Source organism: Canis lupus, chromosome 32, assembly GCF_048164855.1.
Source record: "Canis lupus baileyi chromosome 32, mCanLup2.hap1, whole genome shotgun sequence".
In the NCBI taxonomy this organism is placed as follows: Eukaryota; Metazoa; Chordata; class Mammalia; order Carnivora; family Canidae; genus Canis; species Canis lupus.
In genome coordinates, this window is record NC_132869.1 from 42,186,110 (window position 1) to 42,205,746 (window position 19,637).

At 62.4% G+C, this 19,637-nt stretch overlaps 1 protein-coding gene across 7 annotated transcripts in view; it reads left to right on the top strand.

Annotated features, from left to right (window-relative positions):
- Positions 1–19,637, top strand: part of LINGO1 (leucine rich repeat and Ig domain containing 1) — a 69,342-nt gene that overhangs the window by 40,083 nt on the left and 9,622 nt on the right. For 2 of the 7 annotated variants that reach the window (XM_072809754.1, XM_072809755.1), the window contains one exon: positions 9,219–9,326. The exons of 1 other annotated variant lie outside the window; for it this stretch is intronic. Coding sequence is in view for 1 of the 6 variants with exons in the window: in XM_072809750.1 (XP_072665851.1) it covers positions 12,724–12,729 (6 nt within the window). In the remaining 5 variants the exon portion in view is untranslated. Of the gene's footprint in view, positions 1–7,312; positions 7,331–9,218; positions 9,327–10,366; positions 10,474–12,565; positions 12,730–14,433; positions 14,454–19,637 lie in introns of those variants that run through there. 4 more of the 7 variants (XM_072809752.1, XM_072809756.1, XM_072809750.1 and 1 more) reach the window with 4 other exon arrangements.

The window sequence follows — 19,637 nt, forward strand, 5'->3', positions numbered from 1 at the left end:
AGCCACGGGGCTGCGGGCTCACCTGGGCGGCAGCCGTGCCGTGGGCGGGGCCAGGCAGCCTGGGGGCGGGCGGGGGGGCCGGGCGGCAGGCTGCTGCGCGCGTTCATGATGCTCTCTGCACCTGAGGCGCCATCGGGGTTCATCCTCAGCCGCGGTCCGCGCAGGTGCGTGCCTCCCCCACCCGCCAGCATGTTGACTGAATGGGAAGGCGCTCCTGCCACGCTCAAGAGTGGAGGGAGAGCTGGGCGGCGGTGGGGGCACGACGGGCCGGCGAGGGGGAGCCAGGCACAGGGTCGGCCCTCACTCCACGCCGTCCTGCCCACCGCGCCGTGTGCCCGGGGCCCCCGCTGGCCTGGCTTCCTGGGCTGTGAGCTGCCTGGCCAGGGCTGCTTCCTTCCAGACCCCTCCGGCCCCTGATTTGGGGAGTGGGTGGGGGTCTTCTCCGCCCCGCGCTCTTTTGCGGGGTGGGGGGCGGCTAGAGGCCCCCTGGCAAGTGGGTTCTGGGGGTGTATGAGTGGGAGAGCAGCGTCTGGGTGTGCAGAGGGACGGCTACAAGTGTGTGAGTCACTGGGAAATTTCCTGAGGGCACACCGGGCCTCTGTCCCCACTTGTCTGGTGAGCCACCACGACAGTGCAGGTATTTATGGCTGGTTTTCACGCCCCAGCAGGTGGTGTGAACACACTGCCTGGATGTCTGTGTTTTGGTTTGGGAGTGTGGGGGCTCTCCCATTGTCTGCCTTCCAGATCTCCCCACCTCGGCCTGCCAGCCTGAGCCGCACGTCACTTCCCCCACGGAGAGGACTCCACACGAGGGTCCTCCTCCTGCCCCCAGACCTCTGTGACTGTCACCAGGGTCAGGCCTGCCTGCTGGTTGTGGCTTCAGTGGGGTGAGTCACCTCACCTTCCTGAGCCTCAGTTTTCACATCTGTGAGATGGGCACAGTGGCTCCTTCCGCCCGTGTTGCTGGAGGGATTGGGGCAGCCGGTGCTGTGCCCATCGGCTGCAGGAATGGCCAGTGAGGAGTTGCCCAGGGCTCAGCCTGCTGCTAGCTCAGCCCTGTTCTGGAGCCCATTCCCTGTCAGCTCAGGGCGCATGTGCTGGCTTCTCTCTTGCCCTCCTGGCGTCATTCACACTTCTAATGTCAACCCCATTTCCTAGGAAACAGAAATGCCACAAGCAGGTGGGCCCAGAAGGAGCAGACTGTTGCTCAGGCTGCCCCGGGGACCCCAGGAACCAGGGTGCCCCTCACCAACCCGACATCCTGGGCTGCTAAACAGCCTGGGCAGAGGAGGGACAGAGAGGGAGGGCACTGCCCAAATGCAGAGCCCAGTTGCTGCTCCAGCACAGCTGGGAAGCCCTGAAGGAGGCCCTGGGTTTTCCATTCTAGAAGCTTCTCTCATGTACCACACTCACTCCTTTCCCTGTCCTCAGATACTAGAGGGGGATGAAGTAGGAGGGCAGAAACCTGGGTATCCTGCCTGGGGGCGGCAGCAGACTCTCAGGAAGGACGCCCCTGTCTCCCGAGTCCCTGCCTGAGGCTCCCCCATGGCTCGTTGCCTCTGGGCCAGTGCCGTGGCTGCTCACGGGGCTCAAACCCTACAAGCCCTAGAGCATGGCGCGTGGGGGAGCAGCGTCAGTACTGCCCCGCTGCCCCCTGCACTAGGACTGGCCGGGTGGCGCACCCAAGGATGGCGGGAGAGGCAGTGCAGGCCCACGTGGCCAGGAGAGGCCCCGCAGGAGCCCCAGGGACCTGAGGCCTCGGGGTTTTCCTCCCTGCGTCCCCCCCGCCGTCCACACGCCCCCTGGGAGCCGCTCACCCCTTGCTGTAAGTCACCACTGCCGACGGTTCCAGCCGTTGAGCCACGATCTGACCCAGATGAGGGGGGAGAGAGGGCCCTTCCCGCCTCTGAGGTAGTCCTACCCCCAGGATCTTGGATCGCTCCCCCGAGCCCCCGGGAAGCCCTGCTCTCCCACCTGGTCCAGGGCAGGCAGGCGTCCTGCTCCCCATTTCTCGTCAGCTTCCAGCACCGTCCCGGGGGCCTGGTCAGGGCCACCTGTTACCTGCCCAGGGCTCTGGCTTGCCTGCTCTCCCCTGACCCTCTGAGTGAAGGAGAGTAAGCCAGACAGACGGAGGGAGAGACAGAAAGGGGTCAGAGAGGGGTTGGTGCTGAATTCTGAGGTCACAAGGGGCTGTGGCCTGACCCGACCAGCGCAGCCCCGAAAGTACACCTGCTCGGGTCCTTGTAGCAGCTGGTAGTCTTATCCCTGCACCTTCTGCATGCTTCCCCCACCCCACCCCCATCCCCGGGTGATGGGCAGGCAGGTGCAATCGCTTTGGAGCAGACTTTGAAACTGGACAGACACGTTCCAGCTCCCCTCACATGACCTATGCAATCCTGGGTGAAAGACCTTCCCTCTCAGAGGAGGGAGGACTCCGGAGGGCTCAGACTGAGCACCTGGTCCCAAGAGCCGCCTCTAAGAGCCCCCATCCCCCTCTGCCCAGGCCATCTGGCTGCTACCACAGGCACCCGCCCCAGCTGCCCCGACCCCACCGGGCAGTTGATGGGCAAGCAGGTGCCAAGGACCAGGAATTCCTGGTCAGGAAGAGAGCTCCTGGGAATGCCACACCACAGCGGCTGTCAGAGCGCTTGTCCCGGTTGTCACAACATGACGCTGAGCATGGGCATGAGCGTGAGAATCTCCCCACCTCCTCCTGGGACTGAGTCCAACTCACGTGGGGAGAGGCAGGAGGCCGAGGCTGCAGGCTCAGCACTGACTTGCTGTGTGGCCTCTGGCAGCTGTGATGCTTCTCTGTCCACGTGCGAAACGGGTGCCATGGGACAGACCAAGGCTGTAAAGGCAGGAGGTACAGAGAGGACCCCCAGAGGGGAGGCCCAGCCCCAAGCGTCACTGGTGAGAACTCCTCTGGTAGACGGAAACCCTCGTAGAACTAATATACCACTGGGGATAGTTTAGGACTAGAGAGAGGAGCCCGTTTGCTGCCCAAAGCCCAGCTGACGTGCCTCGCCTGCTCCCTGCGTGACCTCCAGCAGGTTCTGGGTGAACTGGCTGCCTCCTTCGGGCCAGGTCCGGGAGAGGGCTGCCTTCCCAGGCCTGCCTCCCCTTGTCCTGTGTGGCCCTCGGCAGAGCTGGGTGCACCGTGGGCACCCACACGCCCAGCTTGGGCTCCCTGGTCCCTGAAGGAAGTATCCCAGAGACTGGGGACGCTCGGCCCGAGAGACGGTGGGGTGCCATGCTCTTCGTCACCGAGGTTCCAAAATGCCAGCATTGCCATCCATCCCTCCCCCTCCTGCCCATGCCCCGTGAGGCCTCTCCCTGTTGGCAGCCCCGCCTCCGTCTTCCTCCTCTGTTCCCTGGAGCGTGGGGATGCCCCGTGTGTGGTGGAGCCTGGGGTGGGCCGAGCCCTGGCAGCTGGATGCCTTCCCCTCCTCAGCCTTCTTCCCCCTTCCTACTAATGTCCTGCACGCAGGCCTTAATGGAGTGGAAAGAGAGCCTAGCAGAGGGAAGCCTCATTAGACCTGATCTAATTAGGAGCTCCTGCGAGATTGGGAAGACGAGGGAGCACCCCGTGTACCAGGAATATCACACACAGATTCTCCTAGGACCTCCTCCTAATCGCCAGGGTAGGCACAACTGTCCCCAGGTGGCATGGATGGAAAGCGGCTCGGAGGGCGCAGGTGAGCTGCTCCAGGTCACAGGCCAGCAGGTGGCTTCCCTGGGATGACACCCTGTGGGCGTGCCCCGACCTCGGGAGCTGGGCAGGCCCCTGTAGCACCGCCCCTGGAGGTTTGTCCGCAGCGAGGGAGCCCACAGTCCGCCTCTGGCTCCTGGTCTGTGGGCCTCCTCGGGGGGTCTGGATGAGGGAGGGGCCGGGCAGCAGGGCCGGCCAGTCCCTTAGGCTCCCCCCACACCTGCTCGCATCCATCTCCCTCTGCGCTCCCGGGGTGTTGGGGACGCTGTGCGATGCCGGGCGCCCAGTGCCCCTTTGTTAGTCTTAGCTAACAAGCTGTTGATGGGTGCGACATGACACCTGCCTTCTTTTTTCTAACTTCAATAATTTATGGGCATATTAGTGGCCAGGCGGCCGCCCTGGGTCCCAGCCAGACAGGACCAGGCGATGCAGCCGGGTGCCTCTGCCGATGTTGACTCTCTCCCACCATCAATTATTAAGGAGCTGGCCTTCATTTTGCACATAATTACATGCACCGTGATGGTTCGAACGCTCCTGCTCCTAGTCCCTCTGGAGCAGGGCCCGGCCTGCCCAACAGGGCTGAGCTGACACGGGGGCCCAGCTGGCTGGAGGATGCGGCAGGCAGACCTGTACCTGCGAGACTGTGGCCGCCTCAGCTGCACACCCCCTCTCGGGGCAGCTGGAACCACCTGGGCCTTCCCGAGGGCCAGCTGTCTGTCCCCATTATCCCGGCGTCAGGCCTCTGCACCTGCCCTTCTCTCCGCTCGGGACACTGTCCCCCACCCTCCCTATGGCTGGTCGACTCGTGCTTAGCCTCCAGATTGCAGCTCAGCCACCACCACCTCCCGGTGACCCATTCTGACTCCCCTGTGTGTGCGTCTCCCGTCTCCACCTGCATCAAGTCTTGCACACTAGACCGTGGGCACTTTGGGGCTCGGAGAAAGCCGTATCGAATGTTGAGGGAAGGAGCGAATGGATGGGTGGATGGGTGGATGGGTGGATGGGTCCTCTATTCACACCTTCTCTTGTCCACATCTCTTTCCGTGGCCCCAGGCTCCGCTCATGGGAGCCCTGCAAACATCCTAGATAGATTAATCAAGACTCCCGCTGTCTCAGTCCACACCTGCGAAAGGGGAAGTGGACCAGTCTCTCCCATGCTCCAGAAGAGTAGACTGAGGCCAGGGAGGTGACGTGGCCTCCTCCAAATGGGCGGCAGAGTGAGGAGCCAAGCTCTGGCCTCTTGGCTGGACTCAAAAGCTAGGAACGCCTCGTCTGAGACCCTGTGCCTCAGAGTCCTCCTCTATAAGAAGAGATAATAATAGGATAGACCCATGGGACTGCCAAGAGGATAACCTGTGTCACTTAGAACCATCGGGAGCACCTCAGTGTGGAGTTCAGGATGGGCCTGCCTCTACCACTTCCACCTTGTTGACGTTGACCATTTTTTTGCATATTTTTAGACTTTGCTTATATATGTAGGTATCCATACACGGTTTATAAGATCTGGGGCTTGCTTTTAAACCTTATGTAGGTGATACCATCTTGTACGTATCCTTGGGTTTCTTTCCTCCACCTGGTGTTTGTGAGGTCACCCACGTTGGTGCGTGGAGCCCGTCCATTTTCAAGGCTACGTGGCATCCCCTGTGCGATTACACACTGTTCTGGTCATGTTTTCTCCTAGTGATGGGCATGTAGGGTGTTTCCAGGTCTTCACTAGTACGAACATTTTGTACACTTGTGTCCTTGTCTCCTGTGAATGTTCCTGCGGGGCACATACCATAGAGTGTGCATCTTTTCAACTCTACTTGGTAACCGCCAAGTTGCTGTGCCATTTTTCACCCCGACCGGCAGTAGGCACTTTTGCCTGCATTATCTCAACGCCCCCGGCCGGCCACACTGGGAGAAAGTAATGTTTTGCTCATCTCACGGATGGAGTATGTATTAGTTAGTTGTCTATGGCTGCGTAACAAATCACCCCAACACCCAGTGGCTTGAAACAACAAATTTGTATTATCTTACAGGTTCTGTGGATTAGGAATCCAGGTGAGGCTTAGCTGGGGACCGCCAACTCCAGGTGTCTCACAAGGCTGCAGTCCAGGTGTTAGCCAGAGCATCAGTCATCTCAAGGCTCGAATTGGGCGGGGTCTGCTTCCACATTTGCTCGTGTGGGTATTGGAAGGCCTCAGGGCCTCACGGGGGTGTTGGTTAGAGACATTGGTTCCTTTCCATGTGGGCTCCTCACCAGGGCAGCTAATAATAGGGCATCTGTTACCTGTCCCAGTGAACAAGCCAGTGATGGAGAGAGGGTTCCCAAGATGACAGCTAGTCTCTTTGTAGCTTTGTACCCTGACCTCAGAAGGGCTAGGCCATCATATCCTCGTCATTAGAAGCGACTCCATTAGTCCAGCCCACACTCAGGGGGAGGGGATTGCACTCAGTGGGGGAAATGCCAGAAGGTAGGGACCACGGGGAGTCCTTGAGGGAGCTGCCGCCTGTCACAGGGCGGCGGAGGCTCAGAGAGGTGAAGTGACTTTCCCGGGGTCGCACAGCGGTTGGAGGTGGAGCCAGAACTGGAACTCAGGACTGCTCGGCTCTAAGGCTAGACACCTTCTGAGCCACCACCCGCTGCCTTTGACTCAATAACGGGTTCCGACTTAAGTTAATAAACAAGGCTGCTGCACAACGGAACTCAAGACAAGCGCTTAATGAATGGATTTGCTAATAGTGCTGCCTGTTTGCACACATTAGCTCAAGTGCCCCCTGACATGATCCATGGGGACAGCCGAGCCCAGGCTCTCAGGAGAAGCTGCTCTGCCAAGCCTGGAGCCCAGATTCCCAAAGAGCCAGGGAGTGGTCCCTTTTTACAGATTGCTTTTTATGTTTGCTTTTTTTTTTTTTTTTTTTTTTTGCTCTCGATTTAATCATTTGGGTGTATCTGTGGGTTTTATTTGGGGGCGGGGGGAGGGTTTGGTTTTAGTGGCGTGTACACTTCCTTGCGTTCTCAGGAGAGCTAACTGCAAGGTCAGGAACATCAAGTGTTCCCGGGGAGGAACTTTGGGGTGGGCGGGGCTGACCAGCCCTCTCACTGGCCCCAGATGCATTCCCTGCTTCTCCGCTCTCCTGGATGCAGTGACCAGGCACCCCAGGAACCCCAGCAGGGCTGTGTGGCCAGGCGGAGTGAGGGCCAGTCCCCGGACCTTATGCATCTGCACGGCTCCTACCCTGGGTCCTCCAGGAGCCAGTTCTCAGTGGGATTCCAAGTAGTGGAGGCTGCTGCCTACATTGCTGCTAGATGAGTGAATGTCATGGATGCTGGAACATTTCCAGTGGAGGCGTGGGTGACCAAGGCCCCGAGATGAGGGGAAGTGAGAGTTGAGGATCTGAGTGTCTCTGCCCCCATGCCCTGGCCCCCTCCGCCTCCAGGGGGAACCCACTAGTCCTTCCCGATGAGTGGATTTCAGCGGAGTTTAATTTGCACACATCATCGCCTCTGGAATCAGGGCTCTGGGCTCTCTGCAGAAAGTGGAAGAGACACAAGATCAATCCCTGCCTTCGGGGTGTTCCTGATTCTCAGAGGATGAACTCGGTCGAGGCTTCTCTTAGTGGGAACGTTGAAAGGTACCTCTGTCGTTATAGAGGAGGGGCTGGAGGGCCAGGGAACGGAGAGCAACCGTAGCAGCATAATAACCATTTATTAAGCACCTATTATATGCCTCCGTTTTTTAGGCACCTACCGTGTGCCAGGCCTCGCATCAAGTACTGGATATGTATTAAGTCATGAGACCCTCAGGTCATTCCCCATGAAATGGGTTCTACTGATATTCCATCTTCCAGAAGAGGAAACGGAGGCCCAGAGAGGTACCCAAGGATACAGAGCAGGAGGCTGAGGTGCTCAGAGTAGGCTTCTGGAAGGAGGGGGCCACACAGAGCCCCGGATTGAAAGGGAAGAGGGGAACGTTTGGAAGAAATGGGTGGAGAGTCTGAGAAAGCTTCAGTGACAAGACATGGTGAGGTAGGGGGCTGCCGGGGAAGAGACACCGGGGAAGCGACGGCGGGCTTTCTGCACCTCTGCCCTTGGAGCCCTGGCCTCGGCCTCGGCCGCAGGGGGAATCCCTCCGTGGGGATCAGCACATCTCCACGTGCGCTTTGCGCAAAGTCCCCTTGAGCTGAGCCCCAGTGCCCTTCCCGGGGCCGGCTGCCCCATGCAGGATGGGGGACAGGGACTGGGGAGCACCCGGAGGACTGTCTTTTCCCTCGCGGTTCCTGGGCGTGACCCTCTGCCACATGCCTGACTGGGCCCCTGGCATCCCTGAGTCGCTCTGGTTCATCGAGGGGCTTCAGAGGGCGTCAAGAAGGTCGTAACCCTGGCCACAGCTCCAGGCCCACCTCCAAGAGGGGCTTCCTTGCCAGCCCCTCGGAGGCCGCATCTCCACCCCCTCCATGGCTGCACCAGTGCGGGGCTCTGACCTATGGATTTTCTGCTACTTCCTGATCCACTTCACTGCAGCCTGAGTCCTTAGGACTTCATTATACCCGCGGCCTCAGCAACCCCAGCACGGAGGGCTGCGCGTGGGGCCCCTGCTGCCCCTGGAGGCTGCACTGCCCCCCCATTCCTGGGCTTCAGCCTTCTAGGAACTCAGAAGCCTTGAAGGAGCCCCCCCTGAGGTCACATCCCATTCACCCCACTCTCCAGGTGGGGCCACAGAGACAGCACCTTCCCACCCTGCCAACCCCCGTTGCCTAGCCAGCGAAGCTCTTACCCAGGGAGGGGCAGTGGCCTGTCAAGGTCGCAGAGCAAGTTATTAAAAGTGCTTGGAATCAAATTTGTGATATGAATTAGGACATTGAGGGGGGGGGGTGTCCACTAGTTCCCCAGGGACCTCCTGCTGGCTCCCGCTCCAGCCTGCTCCCCAACCTGCTCCATGCCCTGTGCCGCCTGCCCAGCCCCCACCCCCTCCCCAGCTCCTGGTCTCCGTTTTTCTTGCTAATTAGAGGTTTCAGCAATGACTCCACTGTCCCAGCCATTTTAGAGCTGTCATTAATTTCAAGTGGCTTCAGAAATAATCATCATCGTAAAACCCCTCCAGCTGCCGGGCCCCACACAGGCAGCACCAGCACCGACAGAGCCGGCGCACAGGCGGGCCTGCGTGTGCCACCCATTCCTTCCTGGGCCCTGGGGAACTGGCCCCTCTTCCTGCATCGACGGCCTCGCAGAGTGGCGGAGCCCAGAGCTGGCGCTGTGACATCAGGCAGGCGCCGAGCTTCAAAGTCCAGCCCTGCTTCTATCAGACTGAACTTGGGCAAGATACCAGCCTCCCCAGAGCCTCAGTGTTTCATCTGTACAATAGGGGTGGTAATACCAGGGTTGAAGTGACAAGTACTCGAAGTTGTGGCTCTGAGCCTGGCTCACAGTAGGGGCTGAGCAAAGGTTCCAGGGCCCGGTCCCCTCCTCCCCAGTCCCCTGGCAAACCCGTTCCAGTTTCTCTACTTTGCTGTTCTCACTCAGGCCACTGCAGGCTGGCTGCTGCTTCCAGCCATCGGCTCCTGCTTGACTGAGGCTTGCCGAATATTCTCCCTGAAGCCAGGATCTGCCGTGTGCCCACCCGCGAGACAGGTAGGTCGAGGCCTGCTCTTGGGAGCTGCTAGTCTGAGGACAGAGAGGGAGGAGACTGCGGCCTGGCTTCCCAGGCCATTTCGGTCTGGGGAGGGGAGACAGGAATGGAGACCACTAATAGAGGTCTCAGTTTGGTCTTGAAGCCCAGGTGCGGGCAGGCCAGTGAGGCTGAGGCTTGCAAGTGTGGGGGCAACAGTCCGCAGCTGTAGGCCGGCAGGGTCCCCGGGTTAGGTTATGCCAAGGAGGCCTTGGGCCAGGCCGCCCCGATGTTCACATTGGTCCCCAGGGTGGGGCCCGGGAGGGGGCTCTGCGGGGTCCCCCCACCGGCCAGAGCGCAGAGGCGCCTCATTCCCCATCTCGTGGGGACCCGGTGACAGGCCTCCCCGCCCTTCTGTGGGGTCTTTGCGCACGAGGCCCGGGCTGGACCCTCCCAAAGGCGCTTCCTTCCTCCGCCTGGTTGCCCCAGCTGCGCCCCACCCACCGCAGTGCACCCGGAGCGCTGGAGGGGGTCGGTCCTCTGCAGAGACGGCAAGGGGCAGGGCGGGGACCCGTGCCCGGTGGAGAAGCCAGGCCCAGGGCAGAGCCGCAGGCGGGGCTCTTGGGTGCGCGCAGGGGCCGACCCGGCGCGGGTCGTGGGGGCAGGGGCGCCCCCCCAGCTCCTCCGCCGTCACCGAGGCTGGCAGCAGGTGAGTCGGGGGCGGCGATGCCGTGGCCGCGCGGTGCCTGCGTCAGTCGCCGCACCAGGAATAGCCCCCGCCCCCGCCGCCGCCCCCCTGCGGGTCTGCGCCCGCCCCGCGCCCGCCGAGCCTTTACGCAGGAGCCCGAGAGCGTCTATTCCTGTCGGGCTGGTGGGAGGCGCGCGGGGGGCGGGAGCGCGGGGAGGGGCCGGGCCGGGGCGGGCTCCGTTAGGGGCGCGGACACCTGTGCCGCCTCCCCGCCCCCCGCCCCCCGCCCCCCTGCCCCCGGCCGGGCGCCCCCCCGCGGCGAGCCCGGGTCCGTCCTCCCGTCGCGGGGGCGCAGCGCCTCGGAGGGCGGCGGGGGCAGGAGCGGCGGCGCGCACCTGCCGGGGGCGCTCGGGCGGGGCCGGCGATGGACGCGGGGCGGCGGGGAGGCCGCGGAGCGCCCGGGATCCGCTCGGCTGGAGCAGGTTCGTGCGACTCTCCGGGTGCGCGCGTGGGGCTCGGCGGCCGGGGCGGGGCGGGGCGGGGCGCGCTGTGGGGGCGCCGGGAGAGGCCCCCGAGGTCCCGGGCTTCCTTCGCCGCCGCCGCCGGAGCGCCCTGCCCCGACCCCTGCCCCCGACCCCCTGCCCCGACCCCGCTCGCCCTACCCGTACCCCTATCCGTACCCTAACCCCTACCCCGCCCTTACCCCGACCCCATACCCCTACCCCCTACCCGTACTTTTACCCGTACTTCCTACCCCCTACCCGTACCCCCTACCCCGGCCCCATACTCCCTACTCCCCACCCCTACCCGTCCCTTACCCCGTACCCCTTACCCCTACCCCGTAGTCCCTACCCCCTACCCCGTACCCTTACCCCGGCCCCATACTCCCTACTCCCCACCCCTACCCGTCCCTTACCCCGACCCCGTACCCTACCCCTACCCCCTATCCCCTACCCGTACCGTTACCCCAGCCCCATACTCCCTACTCCCCACCCCTACCCCTCCCTTACCCTCACCCCGTACCCTACCCCTACCCCTACCCCCTACCCGTACCCTTACCCCGGCCCCATACTCCCTACTCCCCACCCCTACCCCTCCCTTACCCTCACCCCGTACCCTACCCCTACCCCTACCCCCTACCCGTACCCCCACCCCGACCCGTACCCCTCCCCCGCCCCCGCGGGCCGACCACCGCAGGGCGCCGTGCGCTAGACTGTCCGGAGTGGAGGGGGGCGGGGGGCGGGGGGCGCCGTCATTGGTGGTTTTTCCGACCAAGTTAACTTAGTGCCGAAGGGCATCCGCTTCGGGGGGGCGGGGCGGGGCGGGGCGGGGCGGGAGGGGTGAGGCCCCAGGGTGCGAGTCCCGGTGCAGCCCACGGCGCCGGGGGTCGCGCGCGTCGGCCGGTCCCGGAGGATCCGCCGCCCGCGGAGACGGCCCCTCCCTGGGCCCGGAGCCCCGGATCAGCGGGAGGCGCGCACGTGGGGTCCGCCGTGCCCGCCCCGAGGCTGCGCGCTGCCCCCTGCCGGCCTGTGGGTGCAGCGCCCTGGGCCCGCGCGGGTCGCGGCGGCGGCTGCCCCCTGCGGGGCGGGGCGGGGCGGGGCTAAGGGGGCGGGGCCAGGGCCGGGGGCGGGGCCGGGGCGCGGGCCGCAGGGGGCGGGGCCGGGGCCGGGGCGCGGGAGCCGCGGAGCCCGCGCCCTCCGCTGGGCGCCCCGGAGCTGCCCCCTGCGCCCTCGGGGCCCGGGGCCGGGGCGTGTGACCCGCAGGCGCCTCGGCCCGGGGACACGGGGACGGGCGCTCCGGGCCTGACCCCACGCCGTCCTCCAAGCATCCGCGGCCGGGGGAGCCTTGGCCGCTGTCGGGCGCGTGTCCGCCCCACGGCCGTGCGCACGGACCTGCTGGACACGTGCGGACACACTCACGTGCTCACGCGCACACGCATGTGGCCGCACGGGAGGGCGCGTTCACACGTCCACACGCAGGGAAGCGCGCCCGGGCCTCGGAGGGCGCGGCCGCTGCCCCTCCCCGCCGCTCCCCGCCCCGCTCCCCGCCCCGCTCCCCGCCCCCGGGCTCCGGGCCCGCGGCCGCGCCTCCTCCCTCCCCTCCCCGCGGCCCCTCCTCCCTCCCGCTCGCTCGCTCCTCGCGCTCCCTCCCCGCGCCGCGGCAGAGCGCGCAGCCCGGGCGGGAGCCGGTGCGGGCGCAGGAGCGGGAGCGGGAGCGGGAGCGGGAGGGGAGCGGGCGGGCGGGCGGCCCCGACCCCGACCCCGGCCCCGGCCCCGGCCCCGGCCCCGGCGCGTGCTGACCCCCCCCCCCCCCCGCCCTCTCCCGCCCGGGGTCGGGCAGCAGCATGCGCGCCCGCTGCCCGCCGGCCTCAGCCCCGGCCCCCGCCCCCGCCCCCGCCCCCGCCCCGCTGCGGAGCGCGCCCGGCCTCGACCCCGGCCCCGGCCCCGGCCCCGGCCTCGGCGGCTCAGGCGGCGGCGACCCCGGCCCGGCCCGGCGCGCGGAACCAGGCTCGGCCTGAGCGCCCCCGCCCGCCCCCGCCCTCCGCGCATCATCCCGGCCCGGCCCGGCCCCCCCGCGCGCGGCGGACGGACGGACGGACGGACGGACAGACAGCGCCGCCGGGCGGAGGTGTGGGCCGAGGAGGAGGAGACGGGGAGGGGGCTGGGCCGGGGGAGCCGGCGGGGAGACATGCGGCTGGTGCCCGAGCCCAGCGGACGGACGGCGCGCCCGAGATGCAGGTGAGCGCGGGGCCCGATGCGGAGCCCCCAGGCCCCCGTGCGTCGCAGGCCCGACCCCCTCCGGCCTCAGACCTGAAGCTCCTTCCCTTGCCGCCGGGGTGTTGGCTGGCTGGGCGCGCAGCCCCGGAGGGCACCCCGCACCCCTGCCCCCGCACCCCTGCCCCCGCCCGCCAGGCCAGCGCAGCCCGGCCCGGACGGTAAGCCCCTGCCCAGCGGGCGCTGCACCCCTCCTGGGTCCTGCCCGGGGTGGATGCCGGTCGGGGACCAGTGTTCTCCACGGGCTCCGGCCTGGGCACCGTCTTCCTCCCCCGACAAGGAGCAGCCCCTTTCCTGCCCTGGCCCACGGGGAGGGAGGAGAGGGGAACCGGGGGCTGAGGAGGGTGCAGGGGACGGAGTTGAGGTTGTGGAGGACTCGGGAACCCTTCAGGGGCCTCCCTTTGTCTGTCTTCAGCCCCGCTTCTCACCTCCTCCTGTCCCACTTTTCATTCTGAGGCTGCCGGTGGGAGGTGGGAAGCAACCGAGAAAAGGGAGGTGAGAAGGGAGCATCCAGTTCCGCCTCCCCACCCTCTGTGAGGTGGCCCAGCACCCCCCCCCCAGGCCGTGTCCCTCCAGGTGGCTTCCACCGTGAGGAGGGGTGGGGCCAGGCCCGTGGGCAGTGCCCCCTGTTCCCACCCTGGGTCCCAGCCCAGCCCCATCCAGCCCTGGCTCTGCTGAAGGCATCCCCTTTGTTCTCCAAGGTCCTGGGCTCAGGGTGGGGGAGAAGGGGCATGTGGGAGGTGCCCTGGGACTGCCGGAGGCCCTGAGGTGGGAGGCACCACCGTCTGGGCTGGCCCCTTCCCTTCCGGCCCAGCCCACCGTTGGTCCTCCTCTGCTTGGCTTGGGCAGCCGGCCGGAGGTGCACCTGCCCACGGCTCTGGGCTCAGCCCTGCTGGTCATTATGCCACCAACACTGCTGCCTCCCATGCCCGGGGAGCAATGAGCCAGGGCATCCGGGCGGCAAAGCACCCGGGGCTTCCCCACATCCAGCAAGGAGTGCAGGTGAGGGGAGAGAGGGTCACGGGTTCCCAAATCCTTTGTCCTTATGTGGGATCTGGTCTGCTGGGGGACAGCTTGCTTGCTTCCTCCTCATTGCCTGAGGCAGGAGAGAGAGGATAAAGTGACAGAGGGGAGAGGCCAGGAACTCCTAGGAACCCAGGTAGGGACTCCTGGCAGCACCCGCTTGCCTCAATGCCTGCCTGGAGGAGGGCTTAGCAAGGGTGAGGGCAGGCTCACCGAGATGTGCTTGCTGTCTCTGTCCCCTCCCCTGCCCCCTGCCAATTTAAGTGTGAGGTGGGCCTTGGGTAGGGCTTGGTCAAGGCTGCAGTGCTCCCCAGGGCCCAGAGTTACAGAAGGTCCTCAGTCCACCGGTCCAGATTTTGGGGGTCCAGATTCGTGCTCAAGGCCCAGGAACCTTGGCTTGTGGGGAGAGGACCCTGGGTGCCTAGAGGGAAGTGGAGAGGCTGCTCTGCCCCTTGCATAGTAGTCAGCTGCTCCATCCCCTGCCTCTGACCACCCATGTTTTCCTTGCCTAGATACTGTTTTCTAAAACTCAGAATTTCAGAGGGACACCAGGAAAAACCAAAACCAGAGAAGACCCAGAAACCTCTTGTGTGTGGGTCTTTGTTCAGCATAAAGCCAGACAGGATCCCTGGTACCAGTGATGGCTCATCTGCTGCTGTCTCCAGGTGCCCACCAGAGCAAAGGGCCGGAGGATCACAGCTGGGGCTGGAGGAGCGAGGCGGTGCGGGGTGATTTATGCAGGGTCCCATGGAGGCTCGAGGCAGTGTGTCCGATGTGGAGCTAGTGACAGCCAGGGCGGGGAGGCAGTGGACGATGGTGATTTCAAAGTCAGAGTCTTAGCCTGCTGGCCGGGGTCTCTCCGTCCTGCTGTCCTCTGCGTGGCACTCTATGGAAAGATGGTGCCTTCCAGCTCCAGGGCCCCTCCCCCTCCTCCCAGTGGTCACCCAGTGATGGCTCTGTTTTCTTCCCACCAGTTCCCCTACCTTCCCACCAGTTCCTACCACCTGTCTTGGTCCAGCATCCCTACCCAGAGGCCCTCCCCCTCCTCTTCTCCCTGCCTCTGCTCAGGGAAGCCTTCCTGATTGCTCCAAGTTACTGACCCTCCTCCTCCAGGCACCCACAGTGAAGAGCCACACTGGTTTGGACCTAATATTGTGCCAATTATTCATGTGCTAATTCTACACATCCTGGACCAACTGTCTGTTCAGCTCCGGACTAGGCCGTTTTAGGGCTCCCATGGATTGCCTTGAATGTTCAGCCCTGGGGAATCACGTACCCACCCCCGGGGCTCCCCTGCTTGGCCCCCTGGATAGGGAAGGTGCTGGGAGGCACTGGGGAGCAGTAGTTGGCTGGTAGCAAGGACCACCTGGAGGGGACTCCATATCCTCAGCCTGTGTGGATGGACAGAGCCAGGTGACACCAAGGATGCCCCAGGTAGGGTACTTGGTAGCACACCCAGGCCCTCAGAGAAGGATTGGATTTGTTTGGGGAGGCTGAAGTAGTCAGAATTCTTCCAGAAAGAGAGAGAGAGACTTGCGGGTCCTGAGGTGGTAGCAGACTTTGCAGAGACACAGAAAACGGGATTCCAGAATCGGGGACAGTTCTTTGTAGAAACAATGTGTGGTGGCAAGGCACGTTCACGTCCAAATGCATTTGAGGCATTGATACCTTTGTTTATGGAATGAATGAATGAATGAATGAATGTCCTTGGGTGCTGTGGGTCCGGGAGAGCCACATACTGACAACAGTGTCTCCCCCTATGTACTTGGTTCCTCTGATGTCACTCTACAGTGAACTTGTTGAGTGTGACCCCTGGAGCCGGATGCCTGGGTTCAGACCTTGCCTGGTTACTTAACCTCCCTGGGCCTCCGGCGGCTTCTTATCCATGAAGGGAGGATAGCAAGGTTGTTGACCTGTAGGCCCAGCGGGACAATTTAGTATGCAAATATATGCAAAACATTTAGAACAGGGCCTAGTACAGAGTAAGCTCTCAGGAAATGCTAGCTACTTGTAACTTTTTTTTTTTTTAAGATTTTTATTTATTCATGAGAGACACAGGCAGAGGGAGAAGCAGGCTCCATGCAGGGAGCCCCTGTGGGACTCGATCCCCGGTCTCCAGGATCACACCTGAGCCCCCCCCCCACCCCGGGCTGCCCTAGCTACTCGTAACTTCTATCAGTGATGTGTTCTCAGTCTTCCCCCCGGAGCTGGTACAGAGATTTGATTTGATAGCTGAGAAATCTGAGAGAGCCCGACAGGTAGACTGACTCGCCCAAAGTCCCCAGCTCACACGCTCCGTCTAGAAGCCTTCCTTGGTCTCCTGGGGTTCAGAGCTCGCTCACCTGGGTGTGGCCTGGGAATTGATTCACGTATTTAGCATTAGTAGTAATAACAGTATTACAGAGGCAGCAGCGCCACTCCGCAGCCTGAATACTAGCGCTCCCATAGTGGTGCGCGCCTCCCGTGCACTTCCCCTCACTTTATTCCTTGGTGGCTTTCTCTGAGGCAGCCACTATCCTAATTATCGGGTGAGCATGCCCTTGCCTTTCTAAAATCGTGTCTTTTAATATATGGAAATTGCTCAGTTTGGGTTACTTTTGAACTTTGTCAGAAGAACCTGAAACTGGCTGCAGCCCTCTAGAACTTGCTTTTTTTCCTCCTCCAGCGTCATATTCCTAAGCTTTGTTGGTATTATGGCAAAGAACGGTAGATGTAGTCTGTTTTTGCGGGTATATAATGTTCTGCTTGGGTTTTTTTTTTTTTATGTTCTGTTTGAACAGTGTATTTATCATTCTTGTGTTGATGGACATGTGGGTTGCTCCCTCCAAACCATGCTGCCGTGAACCTTCTTGCCCCGTCGCCTGAGGTGATGTGCGGAGTGGCTCTGGGGCATCTGGCTAGGAGCGGAATTGCTGGGCCGCAGGGCATGTTCATATTCACCTTTACTAAAAGTGTTTTCCAAATGAGTCAGACCATTTATGCTTCCTGAGCAGGGGAGTGGTGTCCCCAGTGCTCCCCCCGCCCTTGCCAATGCTCGGTGTGGTCAGCCTTCTGGGTTTTACCAATTGATTGAGTGTGAAATGGTGGTACATTCTGGTCTTGATTTGCATTTCCGGGATTCAGGGTTTCTGATGTAGGAAATGGGGATTGAGATGGGCAACAGCCAACGTGTAACAGATGCTTAGGAAGCAGTTGTCCCTTCTGTACCTCAGCATCCCCCGTTAGTGGGGGTGCTGTCTCGACAAGCCCTGAGCTCAGGGATAGGCAAGAGCAGTCAGGAGGACCCCTCAGGGATGGGGGGTGAAGGAAGAGGAAAGAGAGATAAAGTCCTGCACAGTTGGAGCCAAAGAAACCCCAGTGGTTCTGCCTTCACCCCCAGGATGGGCAGGGGCGGTGCTCGCTTGGGAGAGGGAGCGAGCTTGTGCTTCATTGTCTTAATAACGCATGGCCTCCTGAAAACCCTGTCTCCACACCCTGGGGTCTGGTGTGGGGCTTGGCCTGGGGAGTCCTTAATCAGAGTTTGGTGAGCTGGGGAATGAATACTGGATGAGACAAATGTATTCCCACCTCCTTGGGGAGTCCTCCCTGACTGCTCTTGCCCGTTGAGTGGGTGAGGACTGGCTGAGCAAGGTGGCTCCCGGGCGTTAGCAGAGTCCTCCCGGGAGGCCTCAGGACCCTGCGTGCCCCCAGAGGCCGAGAAGCTCGGGGCTGGCAAGGTAATTTGGAGCCACTCTCTCTGCCAGCTGGTGCACCAACGATTGATTCCAGGCCGCTTTCCCCGCCCGGACCTGGGCCCCTGGAGCTAGTTAGAGACGAGCGACAGGGCTGGCGGAATAATTATGCCTATTTCATGTGACACCCAAATTGATTGCCGCCAGGGTGACATTACCAGGGCATTGTTCCTTGTCTCCAACCTCTTATTACATGTTATTAGGGTGTGTGGTGTGTGTGTGTTTTTCTATTTTTTCCCCTTTCAGGGAATTAATCTCTCTCTGCCACCTCCTCTGCTTCCCTCTGCAGAGAACCTGCTCGTGTCTCTGTGAGGGGGTGGGGGCCCGGCCAGCATGCTTCCTCTGCCTGGCCCAGGGGGGGAGCCCAGTCCTAGTAGGGCTCTCGGGAGGGCCGGCCCGGCCGTCTCCAGTCCCTCTACTTAGGTGTGCGGTGGAGGGGTCTCAGAGCTGAGAGGGGCCACCGAGGTGTGGTCCTAGCAGAGGGGTTCCCCTCCGGCGTCAGTGATCTGTTCTGCTCTGCTTGCATACCTCCCGTGGCAGGCCACTCGCCCACTACTACTAGGGCAGATCTTCCATCCTGAACCGTGTGGTCTTCCACTTGGTTTCTCGCACTAAGCTGAGTGGGCCTCCCCCAGGACTCCGCCCGTGGGCTTTGACTCCACCCTCTCTAGCCAGCATCGGGCTCTTTGCACTCTCTGCCTTGGGACACCCCTAGAGATTTGCAGAGAGGCCACCCCAAGCCTGGGCTGCTCATGAACAGGCAGCTGGGTAAAGGCATCGATTGTGCCTGAGAAGAACATAGCACTCACCCACGTCTAACCAGAGGGCTTCGCCACCTTGACTCTGATCTCCGTGTACGGGTTGGATAAATGGGTTTCGGCAAGGGGTTGGCCAAGATCCACTTGAGCAGAGAGGGCTTTGACTAGTCTGTGGCGGTGGAAGGGCAAGTGTTTTTATTTATGGTTTCCCCGTCCATGTTATAAAAAACTCGCTGGACCTTGATTTGGGATAATCTGGGGGTTGCTCTTATATCTCGTCTTTTTGAGGCAGAAATAACTCAAACCTTCACTTGTCCCTGATCTAGCCCCAGCACGGGATCCTGGCGGCACGCTGCGGAGAGAAGGTTCTGGCTGCAGCCAAGAGGCTGGGCTTCCTCTCAGGCCCTGGCCCTGAGATGCTGTGGGACCCAGGGACGAGGCCCTGATGTTCTCGGGCCTTCCGTCACCTGTGTGATGGTCTCTAGGGTTACCCAGCCTCTGGAGTCAGGCAAGCTTAGGGACCTCGGGCAGGTGAACTAATGGCTTGGAGCCTCAGTTTCCCCATCCACGAAGTGGGGTATGTGATGAGGGTGGGTGAGGTCCTTCTGCAAAGCACTCAGTGTGTTTCCTTCCTTCTCTTGACCTCTCTGCCCCCAGCTGCGAGAGGGCAGCGAGAGGTCTGTCCTCCCCTTTTCTGGAGGGGGAGTTTCGAGCCCGAGACTTGAAGCCGCGTGCCCGTCAGCCACCCTACAGCTTAGCAGGCCCTTGAACCTGCCTCAGAGAAAGGCCCGATGCGGGTCGGAACGGCCGGGCTCCAACCGCCCCGGCCCAGCCCCAGCTCCGCCCTTTGTTGCTGCGGGACTCGGGGCCGCTGCCCCTCCTCTGTGCATCCGTCGCCAACCCTCGAATCTGTAAAACGGGGAGAATGATACCACCCTAACGAGATTGTCGCGAAGGTGAAACAAGCTCATGTTTGCAGTCACACCCTGCGAGCTGTGTGACCTTGAGCAAGTTACGGGACCTCTTTGTGACCTTGAGCAAGTTGGAGCACCTGTTCGTGCTTCTGTTTTTTACCATCTGCAAAACGGGGGTAAATAGCACATCCTACCTCGACCAGTCATGTTGGGAGAAGTGAATTCTGTACGTAAAGTGCTTAGAATGATGCCGCACGCGAAAGGCCGTCATTATCCTCGCGATGCTCCGTCTCTGGCCTTCCCCTGCGTGGCTGTGTGGCTGCTGGAGTGGGGGGGCGGCGCCCTGGCGGGCGGGGGGCGGGGGCTGGCTGGTTTCCAGGCCTCCAAAGCCTGAGATGGGCGACCTGAGCTGTCCTCAAGGTAGAGGAGCCCTGAGGACTGGGGGA